This window comes from Lithobates pipiens, unplaced genomic scaffold (genome assembly GCF_037356315.1).
Source record: "Lithobates pipiens isolate NorthernLeopardFrog02 unplaced genomic scaffold, aLitPip1_a1.2 Scaffold_13, whole genome shotgun sequence".
Taxonomy (NCBI): domain Eukaryota; kingdom Metazoa; phylum Chordata; class Amphibia; order Anura; family Ranidae; genus Lithobates; species Lithobates pipiens.
In genome coordinates this window covers 381,620,448-381,638,525 of record NW_027507718.1, presented here as the reverse complement: position 1 = coordinate 381,638,525, position 18,078 = coordinate 381,620,448, and the positions used below count along the sequence as shown (strand labels likewise).

The following is an 18,078-nucleotide window of genomic DNA, read 5'->3' as shown; positions in this document are numbered from 1 at the left end:
CCTCTCGGTAGTTTACTTGTTCTTCCTTTGCCTGTGTGGGTTTCCTCTGGGTACTCCAGTTTCCTCTAACCCTCCAAAGACATGCTGGTAGGTTAATTGGATAGATTCTGTCTAAATTGGCTCTAGTATCTGCTTATAGTTCTACTTTAATTACTGTAATAAGAATTGTGTGACTAGGGGGGTGTCACGATCCTTATCCTCATGTCCTTATTCAAAAAAGGACAGACACAAACTACAGGCCAGTTAGCCAAACCTCAATCGTTGGTAAATTATTGGAGGGGATGATAAGGGACTAGAACCGAGAATTTACTGAGAAAAAAAAATCTCTTAAAGTGGCACTCCACCCAAAAATTAAACTTCTGCTTTAAGTACTGGTGACCCCCTGTCATGTCAGATATGGCATGTAATTTTTTTTTGGGGGGGGAGCGGGTACCCAGTTTTGACAGGCACCTAGCTCCCACTTCCTCTCCTGGCGCCACAGGGCCGAGCAGAAGATCACCTCTTGCCCTCCTTCCCTGCAAACTTCACAACATGCAGCGTGGCTAAAGCATGTGCAGTGCGTGCCCGGCTGTGAAGCCACAGGTGCCCACAGTTACATTGCCGGCGCCTGCGGAGAGTAGGGGGAAGAGGAGTGAAGCTTCGGGCGCCCGCATCACTAGACTGTCGGACAGGTGAGTGTCTGTTTATTACACTTTTTGTAGCTGCCAACTTTTAACTTCACTTTAAGTAGTCATCAGCATGGGTTTACGAAAGTTTGTTCTTGCTAGACCAATTTGTTAACATTCTATGAGGAAGTGAGCTGCCCTCTAGACAGGGGAAGGCCCGTGAATTTAGTGTGCCTGGATTTTGCAAAGGCATTCAATACAGCCCCCCATAAGAGCATAATCTACAAGCTGAGGTCCGCAGGTGTGGACCATAAGGTTTGTTCTTAGGTTAAAACTGGTTACAGGGTGTGTCCAAAGGGTAGTGAAAAATAATGTTACTCAGACTTGACTGGAGTGGTAAGTGGGGTGCCCCAGGGTTCTGTCTTGGGACCAATTCTATTCAATTTATTCATAAATGATAGAGAACGGGATAAATAGCTCAATCTCAGTTTTTGCGGATATCACAAAAATAAGCAGGGCAATAACTTCACATCAAGATGTAGAAATCTTACAGAAAGACCTGAACAAAATAATGGAGTGGGCATGACATGACAAATGAGGTTTAATGTGGAGAAATGTAAATGAATGCACTTGGGGGCAAAAAACACAAATGCAAACTACTCACTAGGGAGAGAACCGATGGGGACTCAAGGAAGGAGAAGGATCTGGGGGTCCTAGTAGAGGACAGATTGAGAAATAACATGCAATGTCAAGCTGCAGCTACCAATGCCAGCAGAATATTAGCATGCATAAAAAGGGATATACTCCAGAGATAAAACAATAATCCTACCACTTTATAAAACATTGGTTAGACCACATCTGGAGTATTCTGTCCAGCTCTGGTCACCAGTCCACAGAAGAGATGACTTGAAACTAGACAGTCTAAAGAAGGGCAACAAAACTACTAAGGGGACCGGAGGACCTCAAGTACGAGGAAAGACTGCAAACACTATATTTATTCTCGCTGGTGAAAAGACGCTTGAGAGGGGACACGATAGTGATTTACAAATACCTCAATGGCGATCCCAGCATAGGAAAAAAAAATGATTCAGTCACAAGGAGTGTAAGAGGACATGGGGCCACACATTGAGATTGGAAGAGACCTTAAACTGTGAAGGGGGTTTTTCACTGTCAGGGCAATGGGGATGTGGAATACTCTTCCACAATTGGTGGTGGCTGCAGGGAGTATTAATAGTTTTAAGAGACTCTTATATGTGCATCTGAAGAAACACGACATGTGGGAAATACTTATAGACACTAACACAGGTTGAACTGGATGGGCTATTGTCTTTATTCAACCTTACCTACTATGATGGATCACCTAACCTTGCCTTTAAGGACAAGATCTGGTTGAACCTCTACTATTATGTTTTATTGTAAACGGTTAATGGGTGTTGTGTAGACCCCATAAACACTGATAATTCATAAACAGTTTTTATTTCATTACTTTTTTCTATGTATAGCTTTTAGTAACAAGGTGCTCCATAATTTGATTCCAGTGATGTTCATCAAACATGAGAATGGGAGACGATGATTAAAAACACATCCAATAGGTAACACAAGTTTCAAACATGTTGTTCAAACATTTTACTGTCTTTACACTAAGGGCCGGTTCACACTGCAGGCGATGCGAGGCGACACCGACTTGCCTCGCCGCGACCTGCCGCGACCTCAGCGGCAACTTGCAGATGACTTCTGTATAGAAGTCAATGCAAGTCGCCCCGAGGTCGCCCAGAAGTAGTACAGGAACCTTTTTTCTGAGTCGGAGCGACTCGAGTCGCTCCTCTCAGAACGGTTCTATTGTACAGAACGGGGGCGACTTGTCACACTGCGGCGAGGCGAGTCGTGTCGCCTCGCATCGCCCGCAGTGTGAACGGGCCCTAAAGTTAGAACAGGAAAAAAAAATGGTTTTTTTTATATATTTTTGGAGGATATTTATTATAGCAAAAAGTAAAAAATAATGCTTTTTTTCAAAATTGTCGCTCTATTTTTGTTTATAGCGCAAAAAATAAAAACCACAGGGGTGATCAAATACCACCAAAAGAAAGCTCTATTTGTGGGAAAAAAGATAGCAGTGCCGAATCGCAAAAAGTGGTCTGGTCATAAGCCAGCAAAATGGTCTGGTCTGAAAGTGGTTAAAAGAGAAATGTATGTGGGATTTCAAAATCAAAAACAAACAAACCATGCAATGCTGTGTCCCCCCCCCCCCCCCCCCGCTGCCTGTAAGAGCGAGAACTGAGTGATCAAAGACCACTGATTGCTCAGTTCACAGGTCAGCTCTGAGCATCTGTCAATCACCAGCTCTCTGCTCTGCCCTTCCAGCATTCACTGGAGTGCCAGGCTGTGGAGGGGGCGGCAGCTGTCGCACAGGCATCTGGGGGAATCCTGACATTATTGTCAGGAACCCCCTAGGGTCTGGACCAACTGGGTGATGTCAGCCAATGGCAGAGTTTAGCCCGCTATTGGCTGAGTTCAGAACTAAGTGCACTTCAGTGACCCACGGGAGAAGTATTGACAAAGGAGCTTTGGCCCTACTTCTTCTTTAAAAGTTCTTTCATTTTATTACATAATTGCAGTACAAACTTTTTTCACAAAACAACATTTCTGACAGTGTGTAACCTTTTAATAAGCTGGGAGCAAAGTGAAAGTTTAGGTTGTACCGCTATGCTTTTGTAATAAAGTGAAAAATCTTATGGTTACCGAAGAGGTTTTCATCCTGGCATCAAGCACTGGAAAAGGTGTGCGTTCCTGAAGTATACTACTTTTATGTTAATTTTGGTTTTTCTCTGTGGTATATTGTATGAGAATGGATAGCTACTTAAAGCGGAGGTCCACCCTAAAGTGGACCTTCTTCTCATTGGAATCCTCCCCCCCTCCGGCGCCACAATTGGCACCTTTCAGGGGGGGGTGCAGGTACCTGTACAGTACAGGTATCTGCACCCACTTCCGGGATAGCTCTCTGCGGAAAGGGGCGTAGATTACGCCCCTTTCCGAAAGTCCCCCGCTGCCTGCTGGGAAACACACAGATCCCAGAGGCAGCGGGTCCATCCTTATTGCGCAGCGCGACTCGCGCATGCGCAGTGGGGAACCAGGAAATGAAGCCGAAAGGCTCTACTTCCCGATTCCCATACCCAAGATGGCGGCGGCAGCACCCGAGAGACGATCGAGATCGGCTTCGGGTGCCGACATCGCGGGCGCGCTGGGCGGGTAAGTGTCCTTATTTTAAAAGTCAGCAGCTGCAGTATTTGTAGCTGCTGGCTTTAAAAAAAAAACAGCGGAACTCCCGGCGGACTCCCGCTTTAAAGTAGTTGCCAAAACATCTAACTTGTAAACTAGTAATGAAGTTTTTCTCCATCTGTGTCCCATTGGGGAGATTTCGCTTCACTTCTTATCTCACAGCCAAAATAGGAAGTGAGAGAAAGTCCCTCAAAGATGAGGGAATTCCTGGTTGACACCAGAATTAGTATCTCTATTGAAAAATTTCCCCATAGTCTCAAACTCAAAATTTGATTTTTTTTTTTACTTTCACTCTCGGTGATAATAGTAAACATGACAAATAAAGAGATTAATTCTGAGGACATCTGACAGTTGTTCTAATCCTTCGCTGAAAAAAAAAAAAAAAAAGCTTTGCCTGTTAAACTTTAGCTGACATCGAACAAATGCAAAACGGACAGCAATGCATTTAGCCTCAGACTTGAACATTTCAAACTTTGCACACACAAGGCAAAAGAAAATGATAGTAATCCTTAAGTTTTTTTTTTTTTTTTAAAGCTATAGCAGGAGGCTTATGGATCTTGGGAAGAAAGTGGAGTTCCCATTTATTTTTAAATATGGGATATATGATTATGAGATACAGAAAGAAACTAATATGGAAAAGGGAGCGTTAGGGAGAGAGAGATTTTTTTCTTTTATTTTTATAATCCCTGAGGCACGAACATAATCGGGATTCTGAATATGCCATGAGAGTTTTGCTGTGTAAATTGACCAGCAAATTGAACAGCTGCTGTGGCTGTTCCAGTATGTACACAAGTGCAAGGTTCTCATAACAGTTGTCCTCAATACCTTTTTATACACACAAGTGCTAGTGTGAATACAAAGAGCTTTATAAAAGTATACAATACAATAGACCTTGGCAAGAATAGTTCTTCCAATTACCAGCTCGTATTAACTATCTTAAAGTACAGTAAAATCTTGGTCTGAGAGTGTTTTGCAAGACAAGCAAAATTTTTTAAGAAATTTGGACCTAACATACAAGCGATGTCTTGATATACAAGTAGCGTCATGTCACAATTGAGTATAAAAGAGGAGAAAGGCACCTCTAAGCATAGCATTTAATGAATGTACACCATTTAGCAACTCGCATGGTTGATGATTAAAACAGGCACATCTAAGTATGCAGGTATCCGGGGTAAAGCTCAGAGACCATCCTCCTCACCGCCATCAACGTCATCCCTTCTACGCTGCGCTCTACGAGTGGTTAAAACCATGCTTTCAGATCACCCTACTGCAGGGTAGTCTTCCCGGTCACGACTGCAGACTGACAGCGGTGAGAGGCGGCGCTGCAGGGGATGGTCTGTGGACAGCTTTACCCCGGATGCCTGTGCCATATGCTTCTTTTAATCATCAAGAGTGTGAGTTCCTAAAATCATTTAAAATCATTAAATGTAACCATATTGCTACACTTAGAAGCACCTCTCTTCTCTTTTATACTCTGTAGCACCTGCTGGATTTTGCTTCTAATCCCCTTGTGGAGGCGGCCATTTGTGGATATACATTTTATGGTTATGCAACCCATCACATTGCTATAATCTTTCTATATGGACTATAAACTTAAGGCCTTATGAATAAATGGTTGTGGAACAAATCATTTGAGTTTCCATTATTTCGTATAGGGAAATTTGCTTTGCTATACAAATGCTTTGGATTACAAACATGTTTCTGGAATGAATTATACTCGCAATCCAAGCTTTTACTGTAGTTCTAAAGGCTGAAGGTTTTTTTTAACTTCATGCATTCTATACAGGTAAACAAAAAAAAAACAACATTCTGTTGCAGCTCCCACCCCTCCCAAGCACAACGTTGATCCAGCGATCTGCACGATTGCAGATGCTCTCTCCCTCCTCATTGGTTCAGACACAGCAGTGGGAGCCAATGGCTCCCACTGCTGTCAATCACAGTCAGTGTGGAGGAAGGGGTGCATGACTGAGCCCCATTCTGTGTGTCTTATGGACACACAGAGCGAGGCTCGAAAAGTGCACATGCACGAGTGCCCCCATAGCAAGTGGCTTGCTATGGGGGCTCTTAGCAGGGGGGAGCCCAGAGCGATGGCAGGGGACCCAAGAAGAGGAGGATCGGGGTTGCTTCGTGAAAAAACCATTGCACAGAGCAGGCAAGTATAACATGCTTGTTATTAAAAAAAAAATAACAATTAGCATCACTTTAAGAATAAGGTCATCTAGCTGCTAAGCAAAGGTCAACTTCAGTAAAAGTTTAAATGCTCCTACGTTTTTGGTTAAATAAAAGCAGCAAGCGGGAACAAGAAAGAGGTGAGGAATTTATTTAGTACCTGAGTATGTGATGGTGGTAATCCTTTCCTTCCATAGACTCCTATGAGTGCATCCTTTTGCAGGGTGATATTAAACTTAAGAAACTGTGGCTGATCAATGGGAAGCTGTGATCTCCAAAATACACCTGGAGGAATCTCTTGCACCGCTCTTCGGCCGACGTCCAGCTCCCCCCAGTCAATGGTATTGTTTTCTTGACCACCAGATTTTCCTTAGAACAATAAAACAATAAGTTGTAATAAGTCGTGAGTTGCAATTTTAGCCTAATTTTATTTCAAAACAAAGAACCTTGTATAAATAATAAAATAGAAACGTAAGAACCGGTAAGAATCCTTGAAACATTTGAATGTTTTTGAATTTAAAATTATGTAGTTATGTACAATGACATAATTATACATTTGAACTCATCCTCACTTTGAGCAACTATTTATTTATTCAGCAGTGCAGCTACTGGATTTTAGAGTTCAATGAATTGGCGTTTAAAGTTTGGACGTTTTTACAAATCTAAAATTGGTGGTAAAGTTCATGGTGCTAATATGACTTTTAAAAAGTTCAGCCTTTTCACTTACAACTGTTCTTTGACGATTCTTCACTAGGTCATTTAGTCACTTCCATGGTTAGTAGGCAGCAGTTGTTCCTTCTAATTCTGGGACACCAAATTACATTTCCACAGTGACATTATCTTCATAGATTTTTTTTAAGTGTTTCAGAAATCAATTTAAGGTGGATCTTGAACATGGCATTAGCCATGGAAAAAATGTAGGGTGACAATGCACTGGAGGTGTTCTAATGCTGAGCTGTTATAGGACTTTTCTATTTTAAAAATAAAATAATGTGACTTTACAGTGAGAGAAAAAGTATTTGATCTCCTGCTGATTTTGTATGTTTGTCCACTGACAAAGAAATGATCAGTCTATAATTTTAACGGTTGGTTTGTTTTAACACTGAGAGACAGAATATCAACAAAAAAAATCTAGAAAAATGCATTTCAAAAAAAGATCCCCTATCAATCAGCAAGATTTCTGTCTCCCAGGTATCTTCTATACAGGTAACAAGCTGAGATTAGGAGCACTCTTAGCCCCTGTACACACGGTCGGAGATTTCGACAACCAAATCCGTTGGATTTTGCCCGTCGGATTTTGTCCGTCGGATCTTGTCCGAAACTGTTGCATACACACGGTCGGACTAAGTTGTCGAAAAATCCGATCTTTCAGAATGTGATGACGTAATTTCGTTACGATGGGACTACATTCAGGCTAGTAGCCAATAGCTTTGATGTAGGAATTTGATCTGAGCATGCGTGGCACTTGGTCCGATCAAAATTCTCTACACATGATCGGAGTATGTCCGATCGAACCAGTTGGTTGGGAAATATTTCCAACAAGTTGGAAATTTGGGTCCGACGGATATTCTGATGGAAACACTCCGATGCATACCACACACAGTCGGATTATCCGACAACACGGTCCGATAGGACACATTCCGACGGATTCTCCGATCGTATGTACAAGGCTTTAAAGGGAGTGCTCCTAATCTCAGCGTGTTACCTGTATTAAAGACACCTGTCCACAGAAGCAATCAATCAGATTCCAATCTCTCCACCATGACCAAGACCAAAGAGTGGTCCAAGGATGTCAGGAACAAGATTGTAGACCTACGCAAGGCTGGAATGGCCTACAAGACCATCACCAAGCAGCTTGGTGAGAGGGTGACAACAGTTGGTGTCATTATTCCCAAATGGAAGAAACACAAAATAACAGTCAATCTCCTTCCGTCTGGTGCCCCGTGCAAGATCTCACCTTGTGGCATTTCAATAATAATGAGAGCGGTGAGGAATCAGCCCATAACTACTCAGAGAATCTACTCAATGATCTCAAGGCAGCTGGGACCATAATCACCAAGAAAACAATTGACAACACACTGCGCCGTGAAGGACTACAAATCTGAAGCACCCACAAGTCTCCCCTGCTCAAAAAATTGTATGTACAGGCCCATCTTAAGTCTGCTAATGAACATCTGAATGATTTAGAGGAGAACTGGGTGAAAGTGTTGTGGTCAGATGAGACCAAAATCAAGCCTTTTGGCATCAACTCAACTCGCCATGTTTGGAGGAGGAGAAATGCTGCCTATGACCCCAAGAACACCATCCCCAAACATGGAGGTGTAAACATTATGCTTTGGGGTGTTTGCCTGCTAAGGAGATAGAACAACTTCACCACATCAAAAAGGGACAATGGATGGGGCCATGTACCGTACAATCTTGGGCGAGAACCTCCTTCCCTCAGCCAGGGCATTGAAAATGGGTCATGGATGGGTGTTCCATGACAATAAACCATGGCATGACAATGACCCAAAACACATGGCCAAGGCAACAAAGGAGTGGCTCAAGTAGAAGCACATTAAGGTCCTGGAGTGACCTAGCCGGTCTCCAGACCTTAACCCCATAGAAAATATGTGGATGAAGCTGAAGGTCCGAGTTACCAAACATCAGCCTCCAAACCTTACTGACTTGGAGAGGATCTGCAAAGAGGAGTGGGAAAAAAATCCCTCCTGAGATGCGTGCAAACCTGGTTGTCCAACTACAAGAAAAGCCTGACCTCTGTGATTGCCAACAAGTATTTTGCCACTAAGTATGCAGTCATGTTTTGTGAAGGGGTTAAATACTTATTTCACTCATTAAAATGCAAAAATATGGCCAAAGGCCAGCTCCAAACTAATTAAACATAATATGGTACCAACATCCCTACATTTTGTAGAATTGATAAATTGGAGATATAGGACTTTAAAGGTACATAATGTATTCAATTTGAGTGATTTTCTACATCATGTACCTTTAACGTCCCATATCTCCAATTTATCAATTCTCATTAAAATGCAAATCAATTTATAACTTTTTTGAAATGCATTTTTTTGGGATTTTTCTGTTTTTATTATTATTATTATTATTGTTATTCTGTCTCTTACTTTTAAAATAAACCTACTATTAAAATTATAGACTGATCATTTTTTGTCAGTGGGCAAACATATAAAATCAGCAGAGGAACAAATACTTTCTTACCTCACTGTAAATATGTTTCCGATAGTAACTCCAAACTCAATTAAATAAACAATAATTATATTTTATTGATATACATTAAAACCATATTGGACAAACAATAAAATACAAATTGGAGGTCATAAATGTATCATCACCCGCTTTATTAAAAACCCAGATGGGAGGTCAATCGGTCACTGTAACGAGGTTGACGTGTTTTGCGGGAAAACTCCCACTTCCTGTAGACCTTACAGACCTTGTGGATATTCCGCTATCATTATATTGCCATAAAAAAAAAAAAATTGTTTTCTTGTTTTCAGATACTTGTTTGTGATCAATTTCATTGTGTATTTATGTTGTGATACTTCATAATATTTATGTAGTTTTTTGGTTTATTTATAATGTTTGACTTGCGTCTTGTATTTTTACTTTTAAGAATTACCCCTCTCTTTTTGTAGTTCAAAGCATACTACAGCAATTTAGATGGCTGGCTGTTTTCTATTTTTAGTATCTTGATTGGCTCTATAATGATAGTGAAACATCCATGAGGTCTGTAAGGTCCTGAGGAAGCGGTGGTTTTCCCACAAAATATGTCAACCTCATTACAGCGACTTCCACCAACACCGATTAGACTAATGAGACTTTTCTTTCTACAAACTACTCTGATAATGTATTACTTCTGTGAAATTGACAGTGATCAAAGTTTTTTAATAAACCCAATCACTGGTTCTCAAGATCAGTTGGAAAGTGATATTTTCTTACGTCCATGTGCAGGAGATTGTTTTTTTCCTCAGGTCAAATTCAGTCAGATCAAGGAATGGTAATAGATGGACAGGATTAGCCACATCTACATGGACTACTACAATTTACCCAAGTCGTCCAGGGTAAGAGGAAGCTGATTTAAAGCAGACGTAAGTTCTAACTGCATGTCAGTTAGCTTACTAAAACACTGTTGGTTGGATTTACTAAAGACAAATAGACTGCGCCCTTTGCAAGTGCAGCTGCACTCATTTTCCCTAGTAAATCTGGTCAAAAAGTGTCACTTGGAAAAGAATAGCCAATCGGGTGCAAGGAAAAAAACAAAAATAAAAACATGTTTTCTTGCATATGATTGGATGATGGGAATCAGCAGAGATTTACCACATTTACTAAGCTCTGGAGAAAATGAGTGCAACTGCACTTGCACAGTCTATGAGGTTGATTTACTAAAACTGGAGTGCAAAATCTGGTGCAGATCTGCATAGAAACCAATCAGTTTCCAGGTTTTTTTCAAAGCTTAATTGAACAAGCTGAAGTTTTACGCTGAATGGCTACCACACCTAGCTGCTTTATTAACTCAACCCCTAGCATCATAAACAGCTACCAGGTTTTAGTTTTAGAAAATTCTGGTTTTACCCCTTTTGATCCATTTACGAATATTAATTCCGCTGATCCCCTGCAGCATTATTATTACTACTGTGAATAGCTCCTTGATAGGGACAGTATTGAAACGTGCCTGCACAAGGTGTGTTGGCATGGCTGCTTGAAGTCTCTAACAGGGGTGCAAGCGATATGGTAACTATGCAGGGGCAAAACTGGGAGACAGGTGTCACCCCACAAAAGGGGATACCTGAACAAGGACCTTCATGGCAGGATTACCATGCATTATTTAATGAAACCTGAAGCTTTAAAAACATGGGAACAACTTTTAAAATTATATGAAATAGTTACATCCTATATGGAGTTTTAGGCTCCATGCACACTGAAGCTCAAAAAAGCTATTTCTGGACGCCAGATTGCTGGCAGAAAACGCTGGTTGAAAAACCTGCTTTTAACAGCGTTTTATACTAGCGTTTATGAGCGTTTTACAGCGTTAGCGTTAATGGGCGTTTTTTATAAAAATACACAGAGGACACTCCAAAAATCCCACAATGCATTGAAAAATAGAATGCCGAACACTAATGAACGAGCGTTTATGAGAGTTTACAAGCGTTTATGAGCGTTTATCAGCGTTTGTCGTTTTTTGGCGCTGAAAAACGGCACTTTGAACGCGAATTTCTGGCGTTCAGAAAAAAGCCCATAAACTCCACTGCTCATTAAAGCTGAAAAACGTCCATGTGTGCATGGACACATAGGCTAACATAGAGTGGAGTTTATGGGCTTTTACAAAAAACGCCCAAACTCCAATAAACTGCAGTTTATCAGCTTCAGTGTGCATGGAGCCTTAGTGTTTAAATCTACTTTAACCAGTTCCCGATCGGCTTACGCAGATATACTGCAGCACAATGGCTCTCCTGGGTGAAACCCTGTATGGGTACGGCTTTCCCTTTAGAAGTTGACGGAGGGCACACGCTGCCATAGGCATTCCTGCTGCACGGAGAGGGACCCGATTGCATGTGGCCGGCGGGTGTGTGTAAAACACACAAATGCCTGTTCTGTCAGTGGAGAGGAGACATATTGTTTGTCCCCACTAAGTAGGAACAACTATATGTCTCCTTCCCCAGTCAGTCCTATCCCAATTCAGTTAGAACACATTGAGGGAGCACACATTTAACCTATTGATCGCCCCCTAATGTTAACCTCTTCCCTAACAGTGACAATTAAACAGTAATCAATGCATATTTAAAGCACTGATCGCTGTATAAATGTCAATGGTCTCAAAAATGTGTCAAAAGTGTCCGGTCTATCCTTCACAATATCGCAGTACCATTAAAATTCAGATCACCACCATTACTAGTAAAAAAAATTAATAATAAAAATGCCATAAATCTTTCCCATAGTTTGTAGACGCTATAACTTTTGCACAAACCAATCTATATACGCTTATTGCAATTTTTTTTTAAACAAAAATATGTAGAAGAATATATATTGGCCTTAAATTGATGAAGACCTTTTTTTTTAATTTATATATATATATATATATACATATATATATATATATATATATATATATATATATATATATATATTTTATTATAACAAAAAGTAAAAAAAAAAAAATTTGTAGCTTTTTTTGTTTATAGCGCAAAGAATAAAAACCGCAGGGGCGATCAAATGCCCCCAAAACAAAGCTCTATTTGTGAGAAAAGAGATTTCGTTTAGGTACAGCATTGCATGACCGCTCAGTTGTCAGTGAAATTGACACAGTGCCAAATTGTAAAAAGTGCTCTGGTCAGGAAGGGGGTAAAATCTTCCAGGGCTGAAGTGGTTAACCTATTGCAGATGGAGTCATATTAAGGTACTGCACTGTGATCATCCCAGAAAAGCAGGTACACCTCATTATTAGATGGGCCTTTGTTGCATGACCTCATTTTCAAATTTCTCCATTAACCACTTGCCGACCGCCTAACGCCGATGTACGTCGGCAGAATGGCACGGGCAGGCATAAGCACGTACATGTACGTGATTTGCCTCCCGCGGGTCGGGGGCCCGATCGGGCCCCCGCCCGGTGCCTGCGGCGGTCGGTTTTCGTTCGGGAGCGATCCCGGACGAGGGGACGGCCATTCATTCATGGCCACCCCCTCGCGATCGCTCCCGACGAATAGAAATCCCCGGTGACATCACTTCCTCTCCTGTAATGTAAACACAGGAGAGGAAGTGATGTATTCTCTCCTCCGTGTCGGTATTTTTCGTTCCGACACGGAGGAGAGCGGATCAGTGAGTTGCACCAACACATCCCACACACAGTAGAACATGCCAGGCACACTCACACCCCCCCTTTACCCCCCGATCACCCCCCCAATTACCCCTGCCCCCCAGTCACAGTGACACCAATGTCATTTTTTTTTTTTTTTTTTTTTTTTTTTGCATTGGTGTCATTTGTGACTGTAATAACTGTTAGGGCAGTTAGAGTTAGCCCCCTTTAGTTCTAATGTACCCCCCTAACCCCCCCAATAAAGGTTTAACCCCGTGATCACCCCCCGTCGCCAGTGTCACTAAGGCTGGGTTCACATTGCAGCGGTTTATGAGAACGAATGTGATTCGCACCGCACTGCAGTGCAAATCACATCCGATCTCTGTGCGATTCGAGTTCAGCCATTCGCCGCACCCGCCGCACCCGCCACACCCGCCGCACCCGCCGCAAATTCGCACGGGACCCTTTTTTTGGCCCGCAGCAGAATCGGATCGCATGGGTGTTCACACCATGCGATCCGAGTTTGCAGATCGCACTGCGATATGCGAACTGATCTGGGGGTGTCAGTAACATTTCACTGACACTCCCAGCAGTTCGCATAGGGCAGTGTGAACTGCCGCCGGGAGGCATGCGATGCGGGAACCCGCCGCGGATTCGCGGCGTTTCCGCATCGCTCCAGTGTGAACCCAGCCTAATAAGCGATCATTTTTCTGATCGCCGTATTAGTGTCCCAGGTGACGCTAGTTAGGCAGGTAGGTATTTAGGTTCGCCGCAGCTTTTTATAGCGCCAGGGACCCCCATATACTACCGCATAAAGCCCCCTGATTGCCCCCTAGTTAACCCTTTCACCAGTGATCACCATATAACTGTTACAGGTGACGCTGGTTGGTTAGTTATTTTTTTATAGTTTCAGGGCACCCGCCATTTATTACCTAATAAAGGTTTAACCCCCTGATCACCCGGCGGGTGTCATTTGTGACTAATAACTGTTAGGGCAGTTAGGGTTAGCCCCCTTTAGTTCTAAGGTACCCCCCTAACCCCCCCAATAAAGGTTTAACCCCGTGATCACCCCCCGTCGCCAGTGTCACTAAGGCTGGGTTCAGATTGCAGCGGTTTGAGAACGGATGTGATTCGCACTGCAGTGCAAATCACATCCGATCTCTGTGCGATTCGAGTTCAGCCATTCGCCGCACCCGCCACACCCGCCGCACCCGCCGCAAATTCGCACGGGACCCTTTTTTTGGCCCGCAGCAGAATCGGATCGCATGGGTGTTCACACCATGCGATCCGAGTTTGCAGATCGCACTGCGATATGCGAACTGATCTGGGGGTGTCAGTAACATTTCACTGACACTCCCAGCAGTTCGCATAGGGCAGTGTGAACTGCCGCCGGGAGGCATGCGATGCGGGAACCCGCCGCGCATTCGTGGCGTTCCCGCATCGCTCCAGTGTGAACCCAGCCTAATAAGCGATCGTTTTTCTGATCGCTGTATTAGTGTCACAGGTGACGCTAGTTAGGCAAGTAGGTATTTAGGTTCGCCGCAGCTTTTTATAGCGCCAGGGACCCCCATATACTACCGCATAAAGCCCCCTGATTGCCCCCTAGTTAACCCTTTCACCAGTGATCACCATATAACTGTTACAGGTGACGCTGGTTGGTTAGTTATTTTTTTATAGTTTCAGGGCACCCGCCATTTATTACCTAGTCTCACTAGTGTACCCCTAAATTTAGGGGTGTCTACTTTCCAAAATGGGGTCATTTGGGGGGGGTTTGTGCCATCTTGGCATTTTATGGCCTTCAAAACTGTAACGCCCTTAGAAAGCCTGAAGGCGGTGCTTGGTTTTCGGGGCCCCGTACGCGGCTAGGCTCCCAAAAAGTCCCACATATGTGGTATCCCCGTACTCAGGAGAAGCAGCAGAATTTATTTTGGGGTGTCATTTCACATATGCCCATGGCATGCGTGAGCAATATATCATTTAGTGACAACTTTGTGAAAAAAAAAAAAAAAAAAAAAAAGTTTGTAATTTTCCCGCAACTTGTGGCAAAATATAAAATATTCCATGGACTCAACATGCCTCTCAGCAAATAGCTTGGGGTGTCTACTTTCTAAAATGGGGTCATTTGTGGGGGTTTTGTGCCATCTTGGCATTTTATTGGCCTTCAAAACTGTAATAGGTAGTGAGGAGTGAAGTCAAATATTTACGCCCTTAGAAAGCCTGAAGGCGGTGCTTGGTTTTCGGGGCCCCGTACGCGGCTAGGCTCCCAAAAAGTCCCACATATGTGGTATCCCCGTACTCAGGAGAAGCAGCAGAATTTATTTTGGGGTGTCATTTCACATATGCCCATGGCATGTGTGAGCAATATATCATTTAGTGACAACTTTGTGAAAAAAAAAAAAAAAAAAAAAAAGTTTGTAATTTTCCCGCAACTTGTGGCAAAATATAAAATATTCCATGAACTCAACATGCCTCTCAGCAAATAGCTTGGGGTGTCTACTTTCTAAAATGGGGTCATTTGTGGGGGTTTTGTGCCATCTTGGCATTTTATGGCCTTCAAAACTGTAATAGGTAGTGAGAAGTGAACTCAAAAATTTACGCCCTTAGAAAGCCTGAAGGCGGTGCTTGGTTTTCGGGGCCCCGTACGCGGCTAGGCTCCCAAAAAGTCCCACATATGTGGTATCCCCGTACTCAGGAGAAGCAGCAGAATTTATTTTGGGGTGTCATTTCACATACGCCCATAGCATGTGTGAGCAATATATCATTTAGTGACAACTTTGTGTAAAAAAAAAAAAAAAATTTTTTTTTTGTCATTATTCAATCGCTTGAGGCAAAAAAATAAAATATTCAATGGGCTCAACATGCCTCTTATCAATTTCCTTAGGGGGTCTACTTTCCAAAATGGGGTCATTTGGGGGGGTTTTGTACTGCCCTGCCATTTTAGCACCTCAAGAAATGAGATAGGCAGTCGTAAACTAAAAGCTGCGTAAATTCCAGAAAACGTACCTTAGTTTGTAGATGTGACAACTTTTGCGCAAACCAATAAATATACAATTATTGACTTTTTTTTTTACCAAAGACATGTGGCTGAATACATTTTGGCCTAAATGTATGACTAAAATTGAGTTTATTGGATTTTTCTAATAACAAAAAGTAGAAAATATCATTTTTTTTCAAAATTTGCGGTCTTTTTACGTTTATATCGCAAAAAATAAAAATCGCAGAGGCAATCAAATACCATCAAAAGAAAGCTCTATTTGTGGGAAGAAAAGGACGCAAATTTTGTTTGGGTACAACATTGCATGACCGCGCAATTACCAGTTAAAGCAGCGCAGTGCCAAAGTGTAAAAAGACCTCTGGTCATTTACCAGCAAAATGGTCCGGTCTGAAAGTGGTTAAGCCTAAATTAAGCCCTACCATGTTTCTTTTATAAAGGGTAAAAAAGAATAATTTGTGCTACTTACAATTCCAGTGTCATACTATACAGCAAATCAAATCCTAGCCAGGTGATTTAATTATTGGACATAGCAGAATGTGAGCTCTCATTTTTCATTTAAACAATGACACATATGACACATTAATGCAGAATAATTTGTCCAGGTACTGGAACAGCTAATGTGCAAATGAAACTATTAATTGCATTTATTCGCTTTAAGATTTGTTCAGAGCATAAGCTGATGCTTGCCCACAGTTCACTAATCAGCAAGTCACACGCCAAGGTGAAATATATATATAGCGAATCAATAGCACGCTATCACCCAGTGACATAACCTTGGATCCGACGAGCACTGTGGAATGACTTAAGGTAACACATTACATGTTTGTGTGCAAATAACCACACAACATAACTTCACACAGCTGAGGTTCTGTCATATGCAGCAACCTGCATGAAACAAGAAACCTTCTGGTAAAAGGAAATGAATCAATATTCACTTAAGTGATAGAATATTATATCAACTCTACCTGCTCTTTGCAGACAGCAATAAAAGCAAGTTAACCCCTCACACCCAGGGAATATACTGCATCCACAGCAGATCGAAAATCAGCTGCGGTATATTACAAAGGTACAGTTCAATGGTTTCAGATTAGAGCTGCTTAGACACAATCTCTTTTGATATTGATAGCCCTCATTTTTACCATGAAACCCTCGATTTTCACTTTTACAATACATGTTGGATAACATTGGGTACGTTTAAGGCCGCGTACACACGGGCGGACTGTTCGCCCAACCTTGTCCGCTGAACAGTGTTTGGGCGGACAGTCCGCTCGTGTGTGGGCTTTCAGCGGACAGTTTCAGCGGACAGTTGGACGGACAAAGTCTTTCGGAAATTCCGAAAAACTGTCCGCTGAAACTGTGTTTGAGCGAACAGTCCGCCCGTGTGTGGGCTTGTCCGCTGTACTTTCGAAATGAGCGGACTGTTCCCCGCTCGGAAAGTCCGCCCATTTCGAGCGCGTGTACAGGTAGGCGGGGCCCGCGAAGGAGACGTCGCGGGCTCCGCCGCCTGGAATGGGCTTAAAGGGGAACCCCAACGCCGAAAAAAATCGGCGTGGGGGTTCCCCCAAAGTCCACACCAGACCCTTGTCCGAGCACGCTACCCGGCCGGCCAGGAAAGGGGGGCGAGCGAGCGCGCCCCCCCTCCTGAGCCGTACCAGGCCGCGTGCCCTCAACATGGGGGGTGCCTTGGGGAAGGGGGGGCCGCGCGGCCCCGCCACCCCAAAGCACCTTGTCCCCATGTTGATGAGGACAAGGGCCTCTTCCCGACAACCCTGGCCGTTGGTTGTCGGGGTCTGCGGGCGGGGGGCTTATCGGAATCCGGGAGCCCCCTTTAAGAAGGGGGCCCCCGGATACCGGCCCCCCACCCTATGTGAATGAGTATGGGGTACAATGTACCCCTACCCATTCACCTGTGAAATAAAGTACAAAAAAAAACACAACACAGGGAAAAAATATTTTATTGCACAGCTCCGGGGGTCTTCCGTCTTCGGGGGTCTTCTCGCCGGACTCCTCCGCTATCTGTGTGTAGCTCTTTTACTAGCGGAGGAGTCCGGCTTTCTTCCTCCCCGCCGCCGGCCTCTTCTCCCGACTTCGGGGGTCTTGTCCCCCTCTTCGGTTCTTCTGCCGGGCCACCGCGCCTTCTTGTAGCTCTTTTACAGGCGGTGGCCCGGTCTTCTGTCGCCGCTGCCTTCCGTTCTTCTGTCGCCGCCTTCGGTTCTTCTGCCGGGCCA

The 18,078-nt window shown here is 43.3% G+C and overlaps 1 protein-coding gene across 16 annotated transcripts in view; it reads right to left on the bottom strand.

Annotated features, from left to right (window-relative positions):
* TENM3 (teneurin transmembrane protein 3) overlaps positions 1–18,078 on the bottom strand; it is a 1,601,892-nt gene that overhangs the window by 265,324 nt on the left and 1,318,490 nt on the right. For all 16 annotated transcript variants that reach the window (XM_077477263.1, XM_077477264.1, XM_077477253.1 and 13 more), the window contains one exon: positions 6,211–6,419. In XM_077477263.1, the coding sequence (XP_077333389.1) occupies positions 6,211–6,419 (209 nt within the window). The remainder of the gene's footprint in view (positions 1–6,210; positions 6,420–18,078) is intronic.